At 40.1% G+C, this 25419-nt stretch overlaps 1 protein-coding gene across 8 annotated transcripts in view; it reads left to right on the top strand.

Moving 5' to 3' along the window:
• The window catches only part of NRG1 (neuregulin 1), a 283305-nt gene that overhangs the window by 126603 nt on the left and 131283 nt on the right, over positions 1-25419 (top strand). For 7 of the 8 annotated variants that reach the window (XM_039724163.1, XM_039724160.1, XM_039724159.1 and 4 more), the window contains exons 2-3: positions 12056-12233; positions 19035-19159. In XM_039724163.1, coding sequence (XP_039580097.1) covers positions 12079-12233; positions 19035-19159 — 280 coding nt within the window. In that variant the 5' untranslated portion in view covers positions 12056-12078. Of the gene's footprint in view, positions 1-11236; positions 11521-12055; positions 12234-19034; positions 19160-25419 lie in introns of those variants that run through there. The other variant, XM_039724162.1, reaches the window with a different exon arrangement.

The following is a 25419-nucleotide window of genomic DNA, read 5'->3' as shown; positions in this document are numbered from 1 at the left end:
GCAGGACTGAGTCTTACAGGAAACTTAATACACCTGGTAGTACTCCTGCTGGGATTGCATAGTTTCACTCATAAAACCCTGTTTTTCTAAATCCTTTTAGGATCAAGGTTTTATCTCTGATTTTTTTTTTTTTTTTTTTTTTTTTTTTTTTTTTTTTTTTTTTTTTTTTTTGTGTAATATGAGTTTCGTTCTCATGTCCTCTAGAAAATGTGGACAAAAGAGATGACTGGCAACCCCCTTAGAGTTCAGCACAGTTGGGGAGAAAGTTATGCATTCTGCCTGTTGTGTGCTATTCCCAGTGAAAATCTAGATTGTAATTTGACATGATACCATCATTTTAGGATAATGTGGTTTTGTTTGGTTTATGAAAGACTGGTCTGTGGGGGATTTTTTGTTTTGTTTTTGGGGGTTTGTTGGTTCATTGCCTGGGGAATTGTGGTTTTTCTGCTTTTTTCTTTTATTTTTCTTTTTTCTCTTTTTTCTCTTTTCTTTTTTTCCTGTCCTTTTTCCTTTTTCCCTTTTTCATTTATTCTTTTTCATTTTTCCTCTTTTTTCTCTTTTTTCTCTTTTCTTTTTTTCCTGTCCTTTTTCCTTTTTCCCTTTTTCATTTATTCTTTTTCATTTTTCCTCTTTTTTCTCTTTTTCTCTTTTTCCTCTTTTTCTCTTTTTCCTCTTTTTCCTTTTTCTCTTTTTCTCCTTTTTTATTTTGTCCTTTTTTAAAAAAATTAGTTAAAAAAAGAAGATACTGGCACTATGTAAGAACTAGTTTTAACACTATGCAGATAGTCCCTAAGAGAGAATTGAACCTGTTTTCATTCTTGGTCTCATCTAGCTTAGGGAACCATCCTTCCTGTGTCTGATATGGATCAGCCCCTCCTCTAACAGATTTTGAAGTTATTTACTTCATATAGCTTCAGAGAGGTACAGGGGCCCCATGTGATGAGGCTGGATAATTTATTTTATTTTTGGTTCTCCAAAATAGATAAGCCACCTGCCAGGCTGCTGTAGCATGACACCAACACCACCGGGTGAGAACATTCTTGTTTTTCCTGACTTGAACTTTTTCCTGAGCAGTTGTCTCAGGGCACTTTTGTGTGAGATTTTCTATTCTGTTAATATAGTAAGGATTGTGTAGATGGCTGCCTTCCTTGGTGCTCACCTGTCCAAACATGTGCAGAGCTGGTTTGAGGTCTGGTGTGACTCTGTGAAAGCATCTTTGCTGCAGATTGGTTTGCAGTTGTTCTGTTAGTGCTCTTCAGTAATTTCTTAGCAAAGAAAAAGCACATTTTATGCTGCATGTTGTGTGTATGCAGTCCACATGATTTATGACTGAAGTTGGTGCCTTGGATAGGAAGTAACAGCAAAGGAAAAGTTTCCTGTGGTACAAATTACGACAAACTGAAACTTCTAGTAGATATTTTATGGAACAGATAAACCACAGAAGATGATATACAAAAATCTCCAGCTCAGTAGTAGAAAAATGATTGTATTGTACTCAAGGCTATTTTTCCTGAGAATGGAACAAAATGTAGGCTAAGAAAGGTTTGGGACATTTCTCTGATTAGTCTTTTTGTGCAGAAGTTTATGATCACATTGATGTCTTTCTACCCTGGATGCTGAATACATATAAGAGTGTTGGCATGCAAAAGTCATTGTCATTAAAGTCATATTTCTTAATGCTATTGAGGGAGAGAGAGCATTGCTTCTAGAAAGACCTGTTAAGACTAATTTAATCCAGAAGTTTATTGATTCAACTTAATTTATTAAGGAATTATTTTAATGTGACTTTAGTCATGGATCAGCTTTAAATTGGCTTAAAAGTGTTCACAGTGAGACTTTCTATTGGTTTAAATATAGTTGATTTATGTTTTAATTAGATCCCTGCAAATTTGGATATAGATAAGGTTTCTATATTTTCCTTCAGTAAAACTGCAGCATATTTCTCCTTCTTCTAGGGTGAAAGTCTAGCTGTAACGAATCAATGACAAAGCATTTTATTTTCACAGGGCCTGAATTTTACCTTAATTCTGTGCTGGGCCTTCAGTTCTTATCATATAGTAAGTAAAGGCCTGGATACTGGAAAATTGATATAATCAATTTTCAGGGTGTGATTTTATCCAAAACTGTGACACACAGAAACCACTTGTAAGTTTTAAAAAAGTAGTGGGGGAAGGGAGTTTTACTTGATTTACCATGTCTTTATTCTTTTTGCTAATCAGGCTGTTCAGAATTTATGTGGAATTTATTCTCCTACTCCTTTTTAGCTAAAATTTACCGTATAAATGCTGTTCTGCTGATGGAGACTCCAGACTGGGGAATAGGCTTGGTAAATTATACACATTGCTTACTACCCTTCATATACGTGAGTTGGTCCACAAGGTTCACCAGTGGCTTCTACATAAGGAATGTCATTGTTCTGCAGTAAAAGCTGTAATTCCTCCTTGACAGTAGCTACTGGTGGCCATCATCACAAGAGTTAGAGTGCTACATGTTTGATGCATGCTTTAGGCTTCTACAAGTACTCACAGATTTTAAGGCCGTTGAGAGATCTTGACAAAAGGTTGAACTGGCAGCATGGGCCACATTGCAGCTGGACTTGATGGCCTGGAGATCTGTGTCACAGTTTTTCTGTATTTGTGTGAAGATTCCACTCCTGTTTGGATCAGTACGTACCATTCACACACATTTCCCACTATTCAATTCCAGCACCTACTGGTGCTGGAATATACTTTAAAAAGCCATATAATTTTTCCCTATATATTTTTTTAACTTTTGCCTAGAGTCCAAAGCCATTTCAGAGGTGCATAATCCCTCCTCCACTGATTGCTGCACCACAGCATGTATCTGCACACTTTACTTACCATGTGGTTATGGATTTTTGGAGGCTGGCCTTTAAAAGGATGTCTGATCTTGTACAATAATTTAGCCAATGCGAAGATTTCCAATTATGTATTTTTGCAAGCTGTTCCAAATTGCAACTATTTAGCAGTATTTGTAAGAATTTTGTTCAAGTTCTCATTTGTCTGAAGATAACACGTACATTTTCAAACAGTTGGGTCATAAATGCTTCCTTTTCACTGCAGTTTCCATTTCTGATTTGCCATAGCTGCAGAGTATAAATTGGAGTTCAAGTATGTTGGAAGTAAATTATATTGAAGGCTACATGATGAAGTCTCTCTGCCTACTGTGCAAGTCCATAATGTTAAATGCCATGTTTAAATTTTTGCTGAGCTGCGTTTGAGTTCATTATTTTTTTCCAATGCCCAGGTGTATCCAGTTCCCTGACTCCTGAAATGCTGCAAATGGCTTTCTGTCTCATTGGCTAAAGGGTTTTGCACTCCTTCTGGTATTTAAAAAAAAAAAAAAATTTCCAACAGGCTGCTCCAATGCTCCGAGTGATGGCCACTTTGTCAGCTTCAGTGACCTGGACTAGTTGTGCTGTGTCCTTGGGGAAAAACATGTCCTTTTGCTTCGGGTGTGTCACTTCTGGAATTGTCAGACCTTGAGATTTTTCCTTTAGCATGCAGGTACAAAAGCAGTCATATTTCAAATTGAGTAGAGGGCAGGGGACATTGAATTTTCAGTTGTTACATAGATGGGATGGGGCCTGGCACATCATTTGCTCTGTCTGTGATCAACAGCAGAAGAAAATTATTATAAAACCTTTGAGGTTGCAGTGGAAGAACTGCTGTTGCTTTCCAGTCTGCACAATCTTTTAGTACACAGATGTTTTTGTAGGCCTACATCTTTCTACAGGCTGTGCTGAACACCCACACAAATCCTAGAAAGGGAGTATTGCTAGGAGAGCTGACCACAAAGAATTTAAATGAGAGGAGGAGATGGAAAGTGGCGAATGAGGAACCATATGCACAGTGTTGACTTGTGCATTAGCAAATCAATGTCTTGAAAGTTTCAAAATTCTTCACACTGCTGTAAATATTTTATGCAGCCAGTAATGCAACAGCAACTTCTTCATTTTGATGCTCCAATTAATCTTGGTTTTCCCAAATTCATTTATATTATTTGATTTTCTTTCTGTTCACGTCAAGCAAGTCAGCAGACAGGTTTCAGCTTAGGGTTTCCACCTTCCCACCTTAAAATTTCAACATGGATGAGTGGTTCTTTGTGCAGAGGAGCAATAGCGGACAAATGTACCTCCTAAACTTGCAGTTGTGTCTTGGGGTATCCAGACATTTTCTCATCTAATTTGTGAAAAGTGTTGGCCTCTTTGTGAACTTTGTGAGAGGGAGATTGTTTTGATCTTTGAGGAGTCAGTCAATGGGGAATTCCATTTTGTTTCTTCCTGTACGCTAATTATTCATTTCAGTGGTTATATCCCTAAACTCAGATTACTCATGTGTCTTTATTGGTGGTGGCAGTGACTAGCTGTGTGAACCCATGCAGGAGCAGGTGATTAGTGGTGACATATTAAGGTAACCTTCATTCCATGTTCTGGGTATTGCCTTCTGACCACCATTTCCATTGTATTTCACCTGTCATGGCGCACTCTACTCCCTGTGTTTTCTCATTTTTTAATAAGATATCCTTGTGGACAGCAGGTCCTTCTGGTTTTCTTGTTCAACAAGGAAAATTATTTTAATACTGGGAAAGCTTATGTGCATACAGCGATCATAACATTGTCTGACGTTATTGAAATTCTGCTTTATGCACTGTTTCTCCTATACATATATGATTGGGCTCTCAGTGTTGGAGTAGGGAGAATGTGCTATACTCAATGAGAAATATCTTTGACCAGGGATGTAAAAGCATGCTGGTGGTATTGCTAGTTGTATATTGTTACTCATTCTCTTAAGACTTCTACAGCCTCGGGAGGAGGAGGATTTTTAGACATGTGAAAGCCTGCCACGGGTAGATCTGCACTGGACAATTTATTGGCTGAGTCATGGTACACTTGGTCTGGGAAGTGGAACTATTGCAGAATCAGAAAATGCTACAAAGCCAAGAGAACAGTGTAAGCCAGAAGCAAAAATGGGCTTCTGTGACTAGGATCAGAAGAAAGCACTGACTCATGGTCCTTTGCATGTGAGAATCCCAGCTTTGCTAGAACAGTGTGAAGAGAAAGAGCATGGTGGAGAAATGCTGAAATGGTGGAGGAACAACTGGAGGCCAGAGATAAAAACAAGAGTTACAAAATATAATACAGTGCATAGGATTTGCAAAGCTTACAGGATTTGACACATAAAAATCTCTGTGCTTTCTGGTGGTGTCAAAACAGGAGTAGACCAGAGATTATGAAATGTGAGAGGGAGAGGAGGAGATGGCCACAGCACTTTTGAGACTCTGAAGCCTGAAAGGCTAAAGCTCTAAGGAAGCTATTTTAAAAAGTAAATTCTAACAAAAGGAGAGAAAAAGAAAGGAGTTGCCAAAGAACTGGATTTTCATCATTAATAGAGAGAAATAACTTCTGAATTTATACCATTTGTTTGGGTTTTTATTTCTCAACATTATCTTAGGGCACACCAATGTAGCTACGCAAGTACCACAGCTGAGACCCATAGTTCAAGTTTTCATGCTCCTCAGTCCAGTGATCTGCTGAACCATACAGCTCTGGCTGTAAAGTGAAGGCTGAGACCCAGACAAGTTAAAGTGTAGTTGCAGACTTTGCTTTTACGTGGTTCTGTCAGCTGCACTGCCCTCTGTTTGATGAGTTACTGAATGACTTTTTTCAAGAAAATGTAGAAATTAGTGCTTAACATTCCAACACTGGAGAGAAAACAAGAGAAGGAAATACATGTATGGTATGGCAAACTGCCACATCCTTTCTTCTTTCATCTCACTTCAAGGCACACAACCTGAGTCAAACTTTTTTAAAACCTGCAATCCTGAAATTCAACTCCTAAATTGAAAGTGGCTTCATGTGAAAAAAAAAAATTTAAAAAAAATAATTACTGAGTGCTTGCAAATCCCCTTGAAGTCCATGGGACTTACCCTGCACAGTACTTCTGTGCTTTGGTTTACTTTAATTTTAGTGTTCAAGTAAAGATTCTGGTGTCCTCTTTTATGCACTTAGGTATGTAAAATATAGATCTTCAGATTCTTCCATCAACTTTACAAGCTGGTTTCCCTGAATCACTTTTTTGGATATCAGCTATATTTGTTTTGCACTGTCACACATTTTCAGTCTGTGTGATCAGGATTTTGTATTGACAGTGTCTAACAGGATCTTCAAAGCTTACCAGGGATGCAGCCAGTTGGAGTCAGCTGAAGCACTGAGAAGCAGAGGAGAGGGTATTTAATGTAATCAGTCAGTGTGTTCCCACAGATATGATCATCAGTAAATAAATTAGATGTTGACCTTTAAATCATAATCTTTAGGTTAGACAGTTGCTCACACCCAGCTTCCCTTGCGAAATCTACATTTTGCTTTGAACACAGTTCCCTGTCTCTGAGGGGGCCTAAGTTCAGAAACTGATATCTTGAGTGTCTGCAGGAGAATGGACAGCCTGTCATTATCATGTTACACTGAATAAATGGGTGCTCTCAGGCTTTCCTCGTGGACACAACACTTCTAGACATGCTGCTTTGTCACTACCAACCATTTTTCACTCTATTGGAGATGCTTTTTGCTTGTTGAGTGGAAGGGGTGCAGGAGTGAGACCTACTATATGTGCATAGCACTTCTTCCATAGCCCATTTTCAGTGTCCTGGTGAAAATCCTGCCTTTCTGAGGCCATATTATGAATTGGCCCGTGGTACTCTCATTGGCAGGGTTTACTGGGCTTCTGACAGAGAGAATGCGCAGAAGATTAATGCAAGCTCACAGAGCAGTTTCATGGCTAGGGGTAAATATCCATGAACACTGGCATGACACAGCATGCATTTGAAAGCATCTCATGCCAAATAAAGAAATATGTTAGGTAGAGATCTGTGGGTTTGTTGGTGCAGCATTACTTTGACAGGACCATGTGAGAGTTCAGTACCATCATACCTAAACCTAGTTATCAGATTAGCAGCTGTTTTTTGTGACTGGCTTTTGGGAGTAGTTACTCTGATTTATAGAGGCATTTGCTGCTTCCATGCTGTTCAGTGCTTAAAAAGCATGGCTGTAGTGCTGTATCTCCCTATTGCTCTATTTCTTGGCTCCTGACCATGTTGCTAGCCATTGCTTTGGCAATGGCAACCTTTACTTTGGCCTTTGGAATACCTAAAATTTCTGTAAAAATTTCATTTTAACATCACTAGACAGAATTATATTCTGTGGATGTTGGTTTTATGTGTAGTTCAAGATAAATGTCAGGTTTGCATTTTTCCTTTTGCTCCTGTCTGTGCAGAGACAAGTATTCAAATATCAAGACCAGACCTGAAATGTAGGTAATCTGCACAGAGGCTCTTCCAGCAGAGATGCTTGCAGGAAATAGTCAGATTTTGAAAAGTGTTCAGAATTCAAATTCAAATTCAGAATAATAGGAGGATTAAAAACAAGAGAAGCAACACAAATTTTTGTGGATTTTAATTGTTGACTTGTTTGTGGATTTTCATTGTTGTGTGGCTTGGTGATTTTGTTTATTTGTTTGGTTAGGGTTTTGGGGGCTTTGCAGGGAGGCTTTTTTGCCTAAGTGGGAGCAGTGTACATTTTAAAGTGCAGTTTATATGTTTAGAAAACCTGGTCTGCTGTTGGTAAGTCTGACCTTGATTATAATCTCATATGCAAGGGGAGAATGCTTCTGGAAATAATGTAATTTGTCCTGCATTACTTCCCTGCCTTGAGCATTATACAGACAAAAAATTTAAAAAAGAAAATAAAAGAAAAGGAAAAAAGGCAGTAAGTCTGAGGCCAAGGCAATGGGTGTTATTCCTGTGGCTTCTATTACCCCTCACCAAGCTGTTGGTCACAATTCTTTGTAGCAAACTCTGCACATGTGTCTGCTGGCAAGCATGCCTAATACATTCCTGTGCTCAGGCTCTCAAAAGTCTTTGTGCCTTCCTAGAGAAAGAAAAGACAGGGAAATAAAAACAACCACTCATGGAATTTCAGCTGAGTGTGGTTGTGTGATAATATTTTGCAGGTTTCCTGTTTAATTTGTTCAATGTGTTGAGCTTCCATGCAGATTAACTATACAATCAAGCACTGAAAGTGAGGAGATTGATGTTCTTTGCCAAACTCACAAGTCTGGGGAGAAGAAGTTATCTGCACTCATACATTATCAGTGAGCCTTTTGCAGAGAGAATATGGAAATTCATGTTTCTTATCTGCAATGATATCATGCAGGCCAGCAGACAAGACTTTCTTTAAAAAATTGCTAACAAAATGACAGCTATTCAAGCCATGTTAATAAGGAAAGATCTAACACCTTGCTTGCTTTTGCCTGTTAAACCCTTCCAATTGTGTGCAGCTTTGCTGACACAACTGCTCCACTGCTTTGTGTTCTCTCGCTGTTATCACCCTTGTTGCTTTCTTAGAAAGTCTGTCAAAGCAGGGGAGGTCCTTGGGTCACAGAGAGACATCCTGACTGGGTAGTGTGAGAAGCCTGGTTGCCTTTCTGTGTGTCTAATTGACTCTTAAATGTGAGGCCCTACCGCATTTTGGCACAAGGAATACAGATAAAGTAGATGCCCCACCAGATCTTTCATTCAAGCAGCTCCTCTTTCTGGGTACTTCCACACTTAGTTTATGCAGTTTCTCTTCAGGATTTGTCTGTTTTCTTTGCTCCCTTGTCATCCTGTGATGGATGGCATGTGTAAGGGCTCTGCTGGTGCCATAACCAGAGCTGCTCACAAAGGCACTGCCCAAATAGTGACCTGTAGGAAATGCTGTGAGGCTCCCTTCCATTTTCATTTTGACTGAGTCCTTGTGTCCCTGATGGCACTTCAACATGTAGGAAATGCAGAAAGCATTTCTGTCGCCCTTCCTGCCTCGTTCCTGCCTGCCATGAGCAGTCTCACACGGTGGGCAGAAACCTCGCCAGCGGCAGGATCGGTCCTGCATGACAGGCACAGCAAGGAGAAGAGAAAAGGAGCCAAGCTGGCAGGAGATACTGAGGGGACAAAGGGGGAAGGGGTGAAGAGGCAAGGGGAGGGTGGTATGGGGAGGAGCCATGTCTAGTTATAATTATAAGCATTTTTGTCTCTTCTAAAAGCATTTTTACCCTGCAGACAAGGTCCTGTCTTACCAGCACCATAGAATTGGCACAGACTGTGATGAAACTCAGCTACCTCTTGCAACAGTGGAAGCTGTAGCTGATCTTGATCCAAGTGTACAGTGCTGTAGTTTTATCAGCACAAGCTTTCTCATATGCCTGGCAGGTCTGATTAACTTTTGCAAAACTGCAACTGAAAGGAAACAAACACCGTGTAAATGAAAAGAATAAAAAAACTCCCAAGAAACAATTTCTTCTCTGTCATGTCTGTGAACAGCTTTTACTGTTTTCCCTGGAGAGCCTGCATGCTTGGACAGCGAGTTACTGTGAATTAGTGAGGGTCACTGCCATTGATTAAATCCTCTTTTATGTTTCCCGGTAACTCCTGAATTATGGCAAGAGTTGAGCATATTAATTTAACGCTTTTCTTTTTTTCACTGACAGCTCTGATGGAGGAAAAAATCTGCAAGTCATTTTCAGCAGATAATACTGAATTAAAATAAAAATTAGGAACAAAATGGCATCTCTCTTTATTTCCAGTTTCACATTGCTATGTTAAAAGAGCAGCCAATAACTAGTTGAAGTCTTTAGCACAAAAATTTTCATCCTTGAAATTGTGGTGATGCTTTTAATTTATTCAAGATACAGACTAGGACTATAACAAGTGAAACATGGTAAAATAAGGAATATTGCCTTTGTATTTCAAACCTCTGCATCTCCTTTTCTTGCATAGTGACAAAAGACTATAACTTTAACTCTTCAATGACAGAATGAAACTATTAGCACAAGCCTCCGTAGTAAGGCTCTTACTTAATGCTAATTGTTTTTGTTGGAAATTGTAAACATTATTAACCTAAACTTTTATATTCAGACAATATTTACATGTCTTCATGTCTTCTTATATAAATGTATGTATATGTACATATATATATATATACCAACACACACTTATAAAAGTGTATGTATTTAAACATATTGGTTTCAGGATGGTGTGTGGGCACTTGTTTTTCTGAAATCAAAAGTTGTTTTCATAGCATTTTGAGAACACACTGAAATTTCCAAAATTATTCAGGACAGTGGGAGAAAATGGAAATGAACATATGAGAAGATTTTCTTGTCATGAAATGCTGGGCCTTTACCAGTGGAGCACTGACTGCGTAGCCTGTGTGTTTAACATCCTTGGATGCCATTCCTAGAGAAGACTCTCAGAAATTTTGCAGATGTCTAGAACACTTCCTGCCAGAAACTTGTTGTCCACACAAGCAGAGGTGCATGGAAAAATTTGTCACCTTCCTGTTAATCAGGAGTTTTTTAATTATAGAAGGCTTGTCCATTTTCTGTCTTTTGCTAGTGTCACAGTAGGTATCACCTCATTTGGTCACTCACTGCAGACCACTTTTTCCCAAACACCACTGTTAATGCTTCTCTGGGCTCAGTTTCCAGGAAATTAAAGGTTTCCCTGTGCTTTCCTGTGGTGAGAAAGCCTGCCTTACATGTGGGACAGGCCATGCTGCTGCCTTCAACAGTCACCCACTTATTAGACATGCATTGGACACCTATTAGTCCTTTATTTAGGCTTCTCATAATTATGTTATGATGGTGCTACTTGTTTTTTGTCTTATTGGAATAACAATTTGGGGCAACTGATGTCAGTTAGTCTCCGCAAATATACAAGAAGGAGATACCAAAACATAATCAAGAGTGTCCACTTTCTTAGGACATTTTATTGCACAGGGCTCTGTCAGAGACCTTTTGGTATCTCTTTGAGTGCTCCTAGTCTGCATGTTTTGGAGAATTATTTGACCACAGTGGCCATTTGGACAATATTACAGCTGTTCAAGAAACAAAATGCTCTGCAGCTGGAGGCACTGCACGGCCATAGTGACTCCCTGGAGGCTCAGGCAGGGCACAGCTGTGTGAGGATGGACTTAGAGGCTGTCACCCATCAGCTGACCAGCTGCAGTACCCCATATTAGCCCTCTCCACTTGTGTGGTAAAGATGTTATGTTAAGCCTCAGGGGAAGCAAGGTCAGGTGTAGGTGTTTTACCTGTGCACTGAAGCACAGCAGTGGCTGATTTACAGCTAAAGCATGGGGTCAAATGAAGGGTAGCATCTCACAGGGGACTGCATCTTCTTGTGAAGTCTCTGCTCAAAGACCAGTACTCATGTGGAATTTTAGAGGTCTATAACTTAGACAGCCTGAAATGATTGGAGGTTTAGAGTACAAGAAATGTTATTGCTATGACATGGTAGAAATTGAGATGCATCAGCTGGAACCCTACAATGTGTTGGCTGAGCCTTTTCAATGCAGTGTCCCCTTCTGGGTCCAAAATACCCTTAATTGATATTGATTCTTTGATGGGCTTCCAAGCCTGTTGTCTTTTGCCTCAGGGAGAGGGTATGGCCAAGCTGAGGTTTGAGGTAGGTGTATAATGTGGGTTGTAATGTTTGGCTGGAACAAAAGCCTTTCCCTGACATGAGGGAGGCTGTAGAGCTTATATTTATGCTTGTAACTCCCTGTCAGATCAGTTGCACCTGGAGCCTTTGGGTAGCCCATAACTCATAGCATTTGAAATTAGCAAGGTACCCTCCCTTTGCATTTCTGTGTTGCCAGTCAGAGGTGCCTGCTACAGTGTGCTGTCTTGTGCCTAGGTGCACACAATCAAATAATGTTGTTAGTGCTCCATGCTGTATTCAGAACCAGTACTTTGGTTCTCACTGAGGCTTGCAAGTTGTAAGACTGTCATAGAGATCTCCAAAGCGTGAAAGTGGGCTGCCATTAAATGTGCCCATATGTTTTAAGGATGACACACATCCTGGTTTTTCAGGGGATTTTGCACAAACATTGCTAGTCTGGTTGGGGTTTCACTGTCCATGGTTTGCCTAGCTCAACTTGAATAAGCGTTTTCCCTTTTGAGGATGGCTTAATCACAACCACATTCTTTTATTTCTTTAGCGGTGCCCCTCAAATTGAAGGAAATGAAAAACCAAGAGGCTGCTGTGGGTCAGAAGCTAGTGCTAAGGTGTGAAACCACTTCAGAGTATCCCGCGCTCAGATTCAAATGGTTAAAGAATGGGAAGGAAATAACCAAAAAAAACAGACCGGAAAATATCAAGATTCCAAAAAAACAAAAGTAAGTACAAAGTAATATCTTTCAAATGGGGCTGGGAGGGCTGGGAAGGCTGGGAAGTGATGTAAGCATTGAGGTTGTTAAATGCAGTAACACAAAGCTGAAAGCTATGAGTTACAGAGGAAGAAAATCTAAGAAAACAGAAACCCAAATTGTTGTTCCTGAAAGTATGAGTGAAGTGTGAGTGTGATATAAATATTTCATAATTAATTTTCTCTTCTCAATTTCTATTTGCTTTCTGATAGCCAAAGGCTATGATTTCAACCAGTAAACCTTGGAGACAGGCCATTTTTAAAGTGCTGGCAAGAATAGAGGTACCTTTTGTTTATCATCTAAAATCAAAGAACACTTAAAATCATCAAAGGGTTGCAGATTCTGAAATATTTTACAGATATTCTTTTCCAGCAGTTTAATCCTTTAGAAGGGCTGAATGCTGTCCTCATTAGCTCTGAATGTCTTATTCAAGCATGCAGTAGTCCTTTACCAGAGGCATTCCTGCACTTGCAGAACAAGGCACTGGTGTAGCAGATGTCAGACAAACAGCAAAGCCTGCAAATCCACCCTCCTGTCTGGTGGTAAGTACCCCCTGTATGTGACTGATGACCAGTGCCAGAAGGCAGACTGGTGCCTTATTTCTGCAGGGGAAAACTACAATGCTTTTACTGCATTGAGACTGGAGAAGGCTTTTGCTGTTTTGTCTCACTTTGTTGTTTCCATTAAAAAGTTGTAATTGTCACCAGCTATGAAAATCTGTTTGAACACAGTCTTTCAGTTCTCGCTTCTGCTCTCAGTAGACCGGGCAGCTCTCTGGTACACCATGCCATGCCTTCCCTTCATTCAAGACACGGAAGGTTTGGAATGCACTCTGCAAGAGGCTTTTCTTTCCAAAGTGTTCAGTGTCCCCATATTTTGTGTCAGGGCTCACTTCACTAGACGAAACAAGCTATAAACAAATAGATATTTGTCTATTTCGAGTTATTCCAGTTAAAATTCAGAAATGCTTCCTTCCTTGGCAGTTCCTTGTACCCCAGCCTGGGGCACAAGATGAAACATGAAGAGGGACAGAGCAGCATCACCATGTCCCCCATGCCACAGTTGCACAGATGTCAAGAAGGAACCTGTGATGTCTCCTTCCAGCATTTGCAAAATGGAGCTGTTCCAGGTGGCAGATAGCCTGGCAAATTGTCTGGACTCATTTGCAGAGCCATATGTCTCCGTCAGAGTTGTATTTTCAGTCTATTCTGTAAAGAAAATGTTCAGATCAGAGCCTAGCTCTCAGCTTTCCCAGCAACATGGTGCTGCCTGTGAGGAGCAATCCGTATTTCCTCCACTTGCATTTTGGCTGATGCTGATTGACCAAACTCACTGAAGCTAGGATTTCTCTTTCTGGGGCTGACTGTCACCAGTTCAGATTGAATCAAGAAAGTGCCTTTTGCCAGCTCAGTTCTTTGTGGTTTTTTTGCCCCCAAAAAGGTTTGAGGAGCTGTCAGAATGGAAACTGATAGCCATTGATTTGATATTGATGCATGTGGAAGTGTGAGACTCTTTTCAGCTTGATGTGCCAAAAAGTATTTAAACTTCCTCAAAAGATGCATAATGAAAAAGATTAAAATTGTGCCTTTTTCTATAAGATAGAATTATGAAGTCATCTTCATTCACCATAAGTGGAGATGGTGGAGGCTTTGACCTGTATTTCACACATTTGTGCCTCCCCAGTCACAATGATACCATGCAGTGTTGGAATTTCTCTAGTGTTTTAGAAACGTCAGTGTAGAATGGAGAAGCACTTCCAGTTAGAGACATGAAAGTCACTAGATGTGGAGTACAAAAAAGAAAAAGTCAAGGGCTGTCTGCTGACATCTGAAGTATATTCTTTGCCTTCCTACTTTGACATTTTAGTCTGGGGACAGGTAATTTCTTTGCCATTTCTTCTTTTGCTGTTCGTGTGTGCATCTGGGACTGAGTAGAAGTGAACAGCTTAAGAGAAAATAGATTTTATTTTGATAAAAAGTGGGACAGACACATGTTGTAAAGCTAAAAAAGAGGGGAAGAATGCAGTGTAAATGAACACGTAAAAGACATGCACATTTCAGTAAGCAAAGCCACCTTAAGAAGATCCCATTGCAAATTAGAGCAGTGTCAGAGAACAAGGAGTTTTTTTCCCCACTTAGGTTCTGGGGTTTTTTCCATGATAGCACGCTGATAAGTGTTTGTCATGTTCATATGCTTCTGTATTGTTACACAATCATTTTTGTGTGAAATTTTTACTATTGCCAAGTGTGAGAAACACCAGCTGCGAAGGTTAGGGTAGTTGATAAGCTGTCTGGGATTAATGTTTGTTTTAAAGTTCAAATGGCTACATAAAAAGTAGGCTATATTTCTGAAGAACTGTTAGCATGCAGAATACCACAGCCTTACTGACATCTTCAATCCAAACACTTGAAAATAACACTTTCTAACACATTTACAAAAAGCTCACAAAGTTTATTTGTAGTACCCATTGGCCACTGATTTCTATCAATTTGCAAGAAATCACCCTTCTTTTTGTGTGATGTCAGAATAAAATGTGTTTATTGTTGGAGTAAATTAGGGTTTCTTTTGTTTGGGTATGTAGCCTGAGCTAAAGCTAAATACCTTTATGTTTTTTAACAAACTGCAAAATATCTGCCAGTATGATGAAGTTCTATCTCAGAAATTGGAAATGAAGACCTTAGCTTTGAAGTAGTCAAGGAAAAGATAATACATCAGCTTGGTGGTTTTGGGCACATTGGCTAGTGTGAATAGGACTGGATCAAAGGATTTGCCAAAGTGGAGCACTTGTTGACTTTTTTTAGAGTTTGAGAGTTTATAAGACCCTGTGGCAATGCAGGCTTCCTCAGAGCTTAGCCTTCCAAAGACTCATTTGCATGTCAGATGGTTTCATTTCTCTAAGCTCCCTAGGATAGTTTCAGGGTGGTTGATTCAGAGGGTGCAGAGGCCCAAGATGCCATGGCCCCACCTGGACTGCTGTGTCCAGCTCTGAAGCCCCCAGTGCAAGACAGACATGGACCTGTTGGAGTGAGCAGTGGATCACAGGGTTGGAGCACCTCTCCTGTGAAGACAGGCTGAGAGAGTGGGAACTGTTCACCCTGGAGAAGAAGAGGCTTTGGGAAGATCTTACAGCAACTTTCAGTGCCTGTAGGAGGCTGCAAGAAGGCTGGAGGAGGAATTTTTATGGGGATGTGGAGTGACATGACAAGGGGGAGTCTCCGTGAACTGAAGGAGGGTAGTTTCAGGTTAGATATTAGGAAGACATTTTTTACTGTGAGTGTGGGAAGGTACTGACACATTGTGCAGAAATGTGGTGGATTCCAAATCCTTGGAAGCTTTCTAAATAACCTGGTTCAGTGAAAGGTGTGCCTGTCCATGGAAAGTGGGTTAGAGCTATATGATCTTTAAGGACCCTTACGACCCAAACTACTCTGATTTTATAGTTCTATGACAGTATGGCAGGTGAATCACACTAAATGGCTATATTCGTTCTCATTACACTGGAGAGTTGAGAGAAACTGAATGACTTCAAATTTTAATGAAATGTATTTAAAGCGCTCGCTTTTGCCTCAAATTTGTCACAGTAAGAGCATGCAGTCAGTGAGTTTCTGCTGCTGATTGCTGATGACTGGTGAGGCCATGATTGGTTCATTTGTGTGCCCAGGCTCTAAGCTATTTCGTTGTGACAGTAGACATTCAGAAAAAAGCAGGCCCCAGACAAGAGCATTTCACCTTCTAGCTAACTCTCCCATGGCTGCCTTCTACTATGACAGCATTTCATTTTCCTTCTCTGATTTCAAATGCAGGTGACACTTGTACATTATTGGTTTGGGCAGTGTGCTGTACAAGTCAGGTGCTCTTCATTACATGTAGAGAGACTCCCTTATCAGGTTTGGGTTTTGTTGGTTTTTTTTGTGGCAGAGACAAGGTGTTTGCTACTTCTAGATGATGGCTTTGGGTGGAGTAGTGCACAAGGAAACTTTGTGTGTAAGTGACCTGTACCTTGAGGTTCACCCAAGCTTAGCCTGGATATTTGCCTGCAGACAAGCAATTCTGAATGACAGATTGAGGCTGGAAGCAAAATGAATTCAAACAATCAGATAAGGTCGGCTGGGAATGCATTCTGCAGATGTGTTTCTTTCCCCTTCATGTATGAATACAAGCTCAGCAGTGTCATAGTGGCAATGAGCTGAAGATTCAGCAGAAACAAATCTTACAGGCAGTGGCATTTTTTTGGAGTAGCATGGTATAGTTTGAGAAAAGGACAATCCTTTGAAAATAAAATCCCTTATCAGGTGCTTTAAGTCAGTACTATTGGAGTACTGCATTGCTAGGAAACTGCTTCATTTACAGCCATTAATGAGTCATCTTCTGCTCTGACTGTTTTGAATTCTGTCCCAATACCTCTCAATGATATTTTTAAGGCTATAAATATTCATATTATTTCTCCTGTTCTCAGAGACAAACTCTATACAGGGGTTTTTTTTCTAAAACCAAGAGTAAATTTGGCTTGTTAGAAATGGATTTGTAAGAAATATTGATGCTTCACCTATTTTAATATAAAAATAAAATCATAAAAGGAAGACACAGTTGCTTGTCTTTTTGCATATGTATCAAGTAAAACAAAAAACAATAAAAGTAAATGTGCAAGGAAAAGAGTTTCTTCACAAAGCCAAGCAGGCCACAAAAGTGTTTTGCAATATTACTTAATGTATGGGGAGGGTTGCAGCAAGCATAGAGTGGGTGTCCATATTAAAGTGATGTAGCTGCAGCTGTGCTTCCTTTGTTTTCACTGGGTTACGGTGAATTCTTAAAATCACTAAGCCTGTTTACATTGCCTTTTGAAGCTTCCTAAGGCTACAGCTTGTTCTCCATCTAGACAAGTGTCTGCAAGTATGGCTGAGAGATAACCTGTTGCAATATAGGAAATATCACATGTCCATACAAGCTGTTAGGTGGTGTAGAGCACCACACCACATTCTGGTCAGGCCCTCAGCAGGCTGTTATGAAGGTGAATGGCTGGCAGGAAAATTAAAAAGCAGGCCACTTTTACTATTGTAACATAGTATTTGCACCTGACTAACATAGCTGTTAGTCAGATGCAAAATTTTCACACAAAGATACAGTAGCATTCAACTTTTGGACATTTCTGTCAGTGTCTTTACCACTTCTTTCTCATGTATTCATGGTTACCATGAACTAGACTCTGTTCCTGTATGCCATCTGACGTGCAGCCCAGTTAATTAATGCAGCACTGTGAACTGGTGTCCTAACATTTCCTGAAAAGGGAGTCCAAATACTCAGCTATTAATTTCTTTACCATTTGAGAAAACCTGAGCAAATTGCTAATGGTGGCTTGGTGCCTCCTCCCTCTTGCGAGCCCCGTGGTCTTGAGAAAGCAGTCTTCTTTCAGGGCATGGGGGGCAACTCTTGTGATGCAGGTTTCTGGCAGAGAGAGGTTCCACCTAGCACATTAATTTCATTCCATGAGGGCTGACTCCTCAACAGCAGGAGTTTCACACAGAGGCAGGGAAGGCTGAGCTGCCAATAAGCAGAGGTTTGGATAGCAGATAGGTGGGATAGTGTCCTGCAATGGAAGTAGGCGTGACTCACAAGGATGTGTTGAAAAATGACATTGAACATGTTGTGTGCTTCAGAAGCTCACACTGCTACAAAAGACCTGTTTGTGGTCTGAACCAAGCCTTGCTCAGTGATTTGCAGGAGGGATAACCAGTTGTGAATTCTGCATGGAGAGATAGGAGGCATGGCAGTGTTGAAGCAAAGCATCTCCCCAAACATTGTTTATCTCAGCAGTCATGGTAGTTACTATGAGCTTTTAGGGTGAGCAAACACTGCCTCCTGGGGACCGGCCCTTCAAAGTGGGCCTGCTTAGGGGAGGCAGCGTTCATTCACTCTGGATCACTATTCTGTAGATCAGGTTTTAGGATAGGCAGAAACTTCCCCACAGCACTTCTTTTAAACAGTAACTGGGAACAGCAATAATGTGACCATTTTCCTCAAGCTAGTCATTCTCTGCAGTCTAGATAATGGGATTATTGCCATCCTGTGAGTTGGGGACCCCACGAATGACACCAGAGCATGTTCCTACAAAATTAATGTGTAGCAGGAGTTCTGCATTTGAAAATCTAATCTTAAAACCTTGGAGACTGATTAAATTACATCTCTGAGCCAGGAACAAAATGTAGCTTCATGCAAATTGTGCTCCAGCCTTTTCTCTCTCTTTTTTTTTTTTTTTTGTTTTTTGTTTTTTGTTAGTACTGGAGAATGATTTGGGGCTTCAGAGGCTGTTAAAAAGTGTGTTCTAATCTCATGATTATTTAGTCAGATGTTAGGAACTACAGTACTTATCCAGAACTCTACTACTGGTAATATGAACCTATAGGGAAGGGTAATCTATTTCAGTATTACACCTATCTCAGTGGCTTCTGGACAGCCAACAGTTTGTCTGAGAGTGGATGGTTGTTAAATGGTTGTTTTCCAGATTTTCTTCAAGAGCAAAGACCTCTCTCATACAGAAAAGCATAAGCAAGTATCTTTATTTGGGTTCATGAATATCCCTGTTTTCCAGCAGCCTGTAAGAGATTTTTTTTTTATTCTCCTCCCTCCTTTCAAGCCTGGATAGTGTTGATCTGTCTGTGAGAATGGAAGACAATACCCTCTGTTGAAAGTGGTGGGGAGAAAAGTGCTTTAGTTGATGTAGTGACTGTTATACCAGTATAGGCTGTTTATATGGTTTTTTTTCTGATTTCACAGGAAATACTCTGAGCTTCACATTTACAGAGCCACGTTGGCCGACGCTGGGGAATACGTATGCAGAGTGAGCAGCAAGCTAGGAAATGACAGTACTAAAGCCAGTGTTACCATCACAGACAGCAATGGTAAGACTTGGCTCAGTATTTTACTGTCACGTTCAGAAAGATCAGGTATAAAGCTGCTAGCAGGACAAAGGGCTCAGAAGCAGGACAAAGCTTGGCAAGTGAAGTGGAAGTAGAAGCACTGAAATATTTTAGGTGTACTAAGAAAAGTAGTCAGGCCTGACTTGTCTGTTATGTAGTTGAGATGCTCAATTTGCCTTACAGACAAATGGGCTGTCTCCTACAGATCTCAGCACAGATGAGCATTTTCTGTGTAACACCAAGTCTCAGACACAGTCTAGTCAAGATTGGAAAAAGATGAAGGGAATACTATTCTAATTCCTGTTATGCACAGTGAGGGAAGTTGCATTTAACCTCAAATATATCATAGTCTGAACTGCTAAACCAGCACTTCTCACTTTATATTTAAGTAAATAAATAAATATAAAGTAATAGTTATATTGCTCTGATTGCCACCATTTTTACTTTCAGATATGTTGATAGGATTTGTTTTGATTTCTAAAACAATAAACACAAAGTCATGAATGTATCTGAAAGAAAATTATTCAGAGGCTTGAGTTTGATTCAGATGCTTTAATTCAGGTATTGTAGTTTAAGGTTGATTGTGATGTAAATCTGAATACTGAAATCATGTTTTTCTAGTGTGGCTTTGATTAATTCAGCTCCTATAAGTCAAACTCCATTGTCCAGCCAGTTGTGAAGTATGAAATAAACATGTCCTCATTAACAAACAAAACTGGAGCTCTCTGCATATCATAGATGAGTTAAAGATGTTATAGCAATGTGAATTTACCAGGCATGCTTTTCTGTTCCACATTTCTGTGCTGTTAAGTGGGAGATAGACATTTACATAAACAGAAAACCAAATGTAAACCTTTTCCACTGGGATTTGTCTTTGTCTATCTGCTGTTTTGTAATCACACAGCAATTGTTTGACTGTATTCACTTTGTGTATTTGCTATTCTATTTCATCAACTACAGAATCTCAAGTGCTAGAATTTCATTCTAGTTGTATGGTATTATAATCATAAGCAGATGTCAAGAGACTGATATAAAAGATCAAGTGTTATTTACTGGAATGTTGCTAAGAGGAAAAATGGGTAGGTGTTTCTGTTTCCATGAATACAAGTTTTGGTTGCTCATTACCTGCTTACATGGAAAGTTCCTATACGGTTTTCGTAATTCAACTGTAGGCACTGTGCCTAGGCAATGCTACAGATAAATGCAAAAAAAAAAAAAAAAGCTTGACCATTTCCATTTTTTATTACTTTCTCAGACAAGGAACAGTGTCATGGGAGTACATGCAGGACCTCATTCCTTTGCTATGTGACATGGATTTTTCAACTTCCTTTTGGGCTATGCTGAATGACTGCAAAGCACTCCTGCTGCAAGAGAGCAGCAGCTTGGTCTCAGTAGAAAGTATTTGTGGCAAGCCCTGTTATGTGCATCCATAACGTATAAGTTAAAATCTATCTAATTGTGTTGTGAAGTGTAAGTTGTTTAAAACACAGCCATGCATGCAAATGCAAGGCAAACTGGAATCCAGTCAAACCTGCCAGCTGACTCTTGTCTGTAAAGATCTGAACTGGAAACTCAGTGATAGCTGGACTGGAACATCTTAGCGATATTTGATCATCTAGACTCAGGCATGGCAGCATTCATTGGTGGAATAAATCAATCATGCATATTTGGTTACTACACATACATCTGAGCCCCCTTTGCTTACTGTTATTCATAAATTACCAATAAAATTGTTCATCATTTTCCTGCTAATGGTGGAATTTTCCACCTGGATTTGAGAAACAGCATGGGCAACATCTGGTGACTTAAGAGCAATAGATCCTTATGGCCTCAAAGGGCAACATCTGCCTTGCAAACAGGGATAGACCCCCTGCATGGGTGACCTTCTCACCCCTCCTTCCCCCACATTCCCTGACCTCTTCCCCTTGCTAGCTTAATGACAGATTTGGGATCCAAACTCAGTAATGAGCGCTGAAGGACAGTCATTACTTGGGTCCTGTATAGCTGGGAGGTCCTGCAATATTCATAAGAAAGAAAGAATTTAAAACTAAAAGAAAGAAACAAAACAACAAACAAAAATCCAGCATATTTAACTCTTACTTGTTAATACCTGTTAATTGGCTTTTGGGGAAGCTCTTAGGGTCCAGTGTAATCCAGGAGTCCCTGTAGGAAACTAAACTGTGAGTATCTGAGAAGGCTGAATCTCTCAAAGTGAGCAGAGAAATTGCTTTCTTCCATCTCCAGCAGGTAGGGTAACAGTGAGGTAAAGAAAAATGCACTAGAGAGCCTGACTTATGGTGATACTGATCTGCTCTGCCATGTGAACCATAACTTAAATTATGACCTTTAATTTAGTGACCTCACCTGGTGATATTTATTATGTATACCCTGCTGTCTGCAAACTAGATCTTTCTTTCCCTTTGTGCTGATTACTTTAAGAGTAGGGGTAGGCAAGGTAGTGGCCTTTCTGGGAATGGGGTTATTTTTATTTCCACTGTAAGGTTAGTGTTTTTTCAGTATCTAAAAAAAAAATAATAATCTGCATTTAAATTCCCTAGAATTTTTGTCAAACTAGGAGTATTTTAGTTGAAATTTTCTTTATTGGTGCCATGAAAGAGAACCCCAGAGCCAGACCAAAGGTCTCTTTATCATGGTGCCTTGTCTCTAACATCAACTACCAATGGACATTAGGAAAAAACATATAAAAAACAAGGCAAATGTGTTGTGGTTTCCCCCCCAAGAATACAAAAAGCCATTCAGTCACCACCAAGGCTGCTGATTTCAATTCCCTGCTCCAAGCATAGAAAAACTAGTATTTCTCAATAAAACGGTTGTAAAAGATTTTTGTTGTTTTCAGTGAGCAAATACCTTAATTTTTTCTGATCTCATTTGCCAGTGGTAAACTTTTCTGTCTGAAACAGTAATATTCAATGCAATTCAAGTAACTCCTTTCCTTCTTATTATTATAAACATTGTTATTACTTAAAAATGCCAAATTTGCTTTTTTGTATGTTTTTACTACGCATAAACATGAACACATACCCCCCACAAAGAGTATTAACCTACACACACTTTTATATTTTCCCAGTTTTACTGAAAGATATATAAATCATTGTATATAGAGCCATGTGTGTGGATTAAAGATGTAACAAATATAAAAATATCTAGACAAACACAATTTTATCAGTCTTAATAGCAAGTGGTAGGAGCTATTCTCTTTAAAATTTATAGTGAGTGTAACTTGCCCATAGGATATGAGCTGCCTTCTTATTTTCATTCACTCATACTCATGTATGCTCACCTAGGAAAGATTGTAATTGAGGTCAGAAGAGAGGCATGAATTCTCCTGGTGATGTATAAATAGTACACAAGTTTGCTAATGCTAACTGCTTTTTTTGTACATTCTGATTTCTTACTTTTCCCAGGCAAAACTCTTGGGGTGAGTTTTTCAGGGATTTTCTCATCAGCATAGGACCTTATTATGCTTGATAAATAACACTGACAGAATACTTCAGAGCACAGCCAAAGCTTTGAACTTGCTTACAAAACCCTGTATTTAGGCAACTAGCTAAGTGATATCTTTTTGATAAAGAGTCGAGCATGCTTTATCTGCATTTGGTGTCAGTCTTTTCCATTGAAACCTGTTGGCCTGATTCTTTTGCCTCTCTGAGGATGTTTTCTGTGCCCAGCATGTTTCAGGGTGCAAAAGATTCATGCAGAGATGTTTCAAAAGCCAGAATCTGCAGTGCTGGTTCTCTGGGCTGAGTTTGAGTGTGAGTGGCTGGGACAATTCCGACTGAATTGATGGGTGCTAGAAGTACTCGGGTGATCTGTTAATGTATCTCAATTGCAGGCAGAAGTGAGCCTTGGTAAATTCATTAGCTACACAGTGGCCCATGCAGGCTTTTGGTTTTGCATCCATAGGACTTGCAGTAGTGGTAACCACTCCAAGTTTTACAGAATCAACAAGAATCTGATACTCATAATTCATTCAATTTTCATTTGCTCTTCCTCTTCTGAAGACAGACAGTAGCTTAGCTTCAAGAAAATGACTGAGAAATAAGTAAGTAAAATAATCTTATATCTAGTACCTATGGAGCATATGACAAACTATGAAATACTTCAAGCGCAAAAGAAGTCCCTTCTTCTGTCCAAGACTTGATTAAAATAAGAGATCAGGCTACCTCTTCTCTCTAGCATAATTGCAGGCAGCCTGGGACATTGTTTTTCACTGGCTGGCATGATGAGTCAGATTCTCACATGGAGCAAATCAGCATGCTTAGGCCAATGTCACTGATTTGGTCTTAGAAAGAAATGTGACCATCACTAAGTTTGGTATTGCAACTTTCCTAAGAGTGCTCGTGAACCTTTCCTTGCAATTTGACATACTTGGATTGAGGGCGGTGTTATTTTAATCTGACTCAAGTCAGCAGTTTCTTGGAGGAAAAAGGGGAAAAGTATAGTAGTATTAAGAACCTAAAAGTTAGTTTAGCCACTGGATCACCCTGTGTCTTTGATCACATATGCCTGCATGCCTCTGAGGCCCCAGACAACAGCCTTACCAACTTTTCTGCTCTGCCAAATATAGACCAAGTGACAGAGATTAAAAAAGTGTTCCCCTTTCCTCAAGGTGTATGTTAGTTTGTCATTGTTTGTATAATTCAGAAGGTATCACCCTAAAAACACAATTCAAAGGCTTAAAACTTACATGACTGCCAGAAAGTACGCCTCAGGATGACAAAATCTTGTTTGCAGCTCTAATTACCTATGGTGTCTGAATTCTTCTCAGAACCCAGGTGTTTGTCCCTGTCAGGGTTCTCAGAGTGACCACCTGCAAGGCCTGAACTAAAACTTATGAGCTCAACCAAACCCTTTCAGCTTGCTTGAGCAGCCTTTCTTGCATTAGGCCTCTGACAAACTAACTGGGGGAAAAAAAGCTGTGAGGGCATGCACAGGGCTGTTCACAACAGCAGCTGTAAGGCTCTTAAATATTTAGTCATCCTGGAGAAAAGGTTTTGGCTGAGAAGGACCTCCTCCCTCAGAGCCATACAGCAGAGCTTGTTGCTCACACAACAAGTCCTCTCAGCAGCCCAGTTAAAGTTCCCTATCTGGAAGGATAGATCAACACATCAAAGCCATGGAGTTGCTGGGAGTCCTGTGTGAGTTGAAGGAGCTCTCCCCTGTTTTGTCAGGCTAAACAACAGAAGATGCTGCTGGCCCAAGTACTAGGGAAATAGGACTGAGAAGCTGCAAAGGCCTGCTGTTTAAGACATCCCCAAACAAGACTCTCTCATGGATCCTTCAGTACTTTTGTATAAGTTAGCCCCTGCATAAACATATCCAGTTTCAGGAAACAGCACTTCACCAAGACTTAGTATTCCTAGAAATGCCAGGGGACAGAATTGGCTGTAGCCTCTGAGGTAGCTGCTCCTCCTGGGAACGTAAACATGATGATGAAGACAGGATGCCATCTCCATATCCTAGCAGACTGCAACAGCAAAAGTATTATGATTGAAAAATGGTCCCAGCTCTTTCACCTCAGGCAAATACTAGTGGCCTACTACGAGAAGCCTCTTTTTTGTTTGCTTCTTGTGTTCAAATAGCTTGCCATGTGGATCTGTGCTAGCCTTCCCAGGCACTGTAAAATGTCTTTCTTATGGTTGTGGTGTACTGTGTGCAGTAAGCAATACACACAAATGCTGTGTCTTCCAGATTTTAGCGTCCACTGTTAGTGTTGCTGACACAAATGTTATTTGCGGGGCTTGGTAAAGTGTGACTTTGCCACATGTTTTCCAAATGTATTTCTCAGCACGTTTCAGGTGTAGGAGGCTCTGGCTATGTTTTGGTTTTTTTTTTTCCACTGGCAGTTTCCCACCAGCGTTTGTACTAACACAGCTGGGCTGGGGAGGTTCCAGTAAGAAATGCTCCATCAAGCTCAGCACAGGCACTAAATGGAACATGGTTTCTTTAACGGTGAAAGAAAAGTTTGCTCCAGTAGTGCCAGATGCTGAGCTATGCAGCTGTCAGACCTGTTCCATCTCCTGATGTGACTAAGAAAGGTTAATTGCTCAGACAACCCAGCTGCACAATAGAGAAACTGCTGTTATACCCAAAAAATGGTCCTGAAAGCTGCCTGGCTACAGGCCACTGTGTTCCAAGACCTAATGCAAAGGTTTTGATCTTAAAAATTTTAATTATGATACACACTTTCATGCCATACATTGCTGGCTGCCAAGGAAATG

The sequence above is a fragment of the Passer montanus genome, unplaced genomic scaffold, assembly GCF_014805655.1.
Source record: "Passer montanus isolate IOZ18808 unplaced genomic scaffold, ASM1480565v1 scaffold52, whole genome shotgun sequence".
Lineage (NCBI taxonomy): Eukaryota > Metazoa > Chordata > Aves > Passeriformes > Passeridae > Passer > Passer montanus.
Note: the sequence above shows the minus strand (reverse complement) of the source record. Positions and strands in the feature narration are given on the sequence as shown.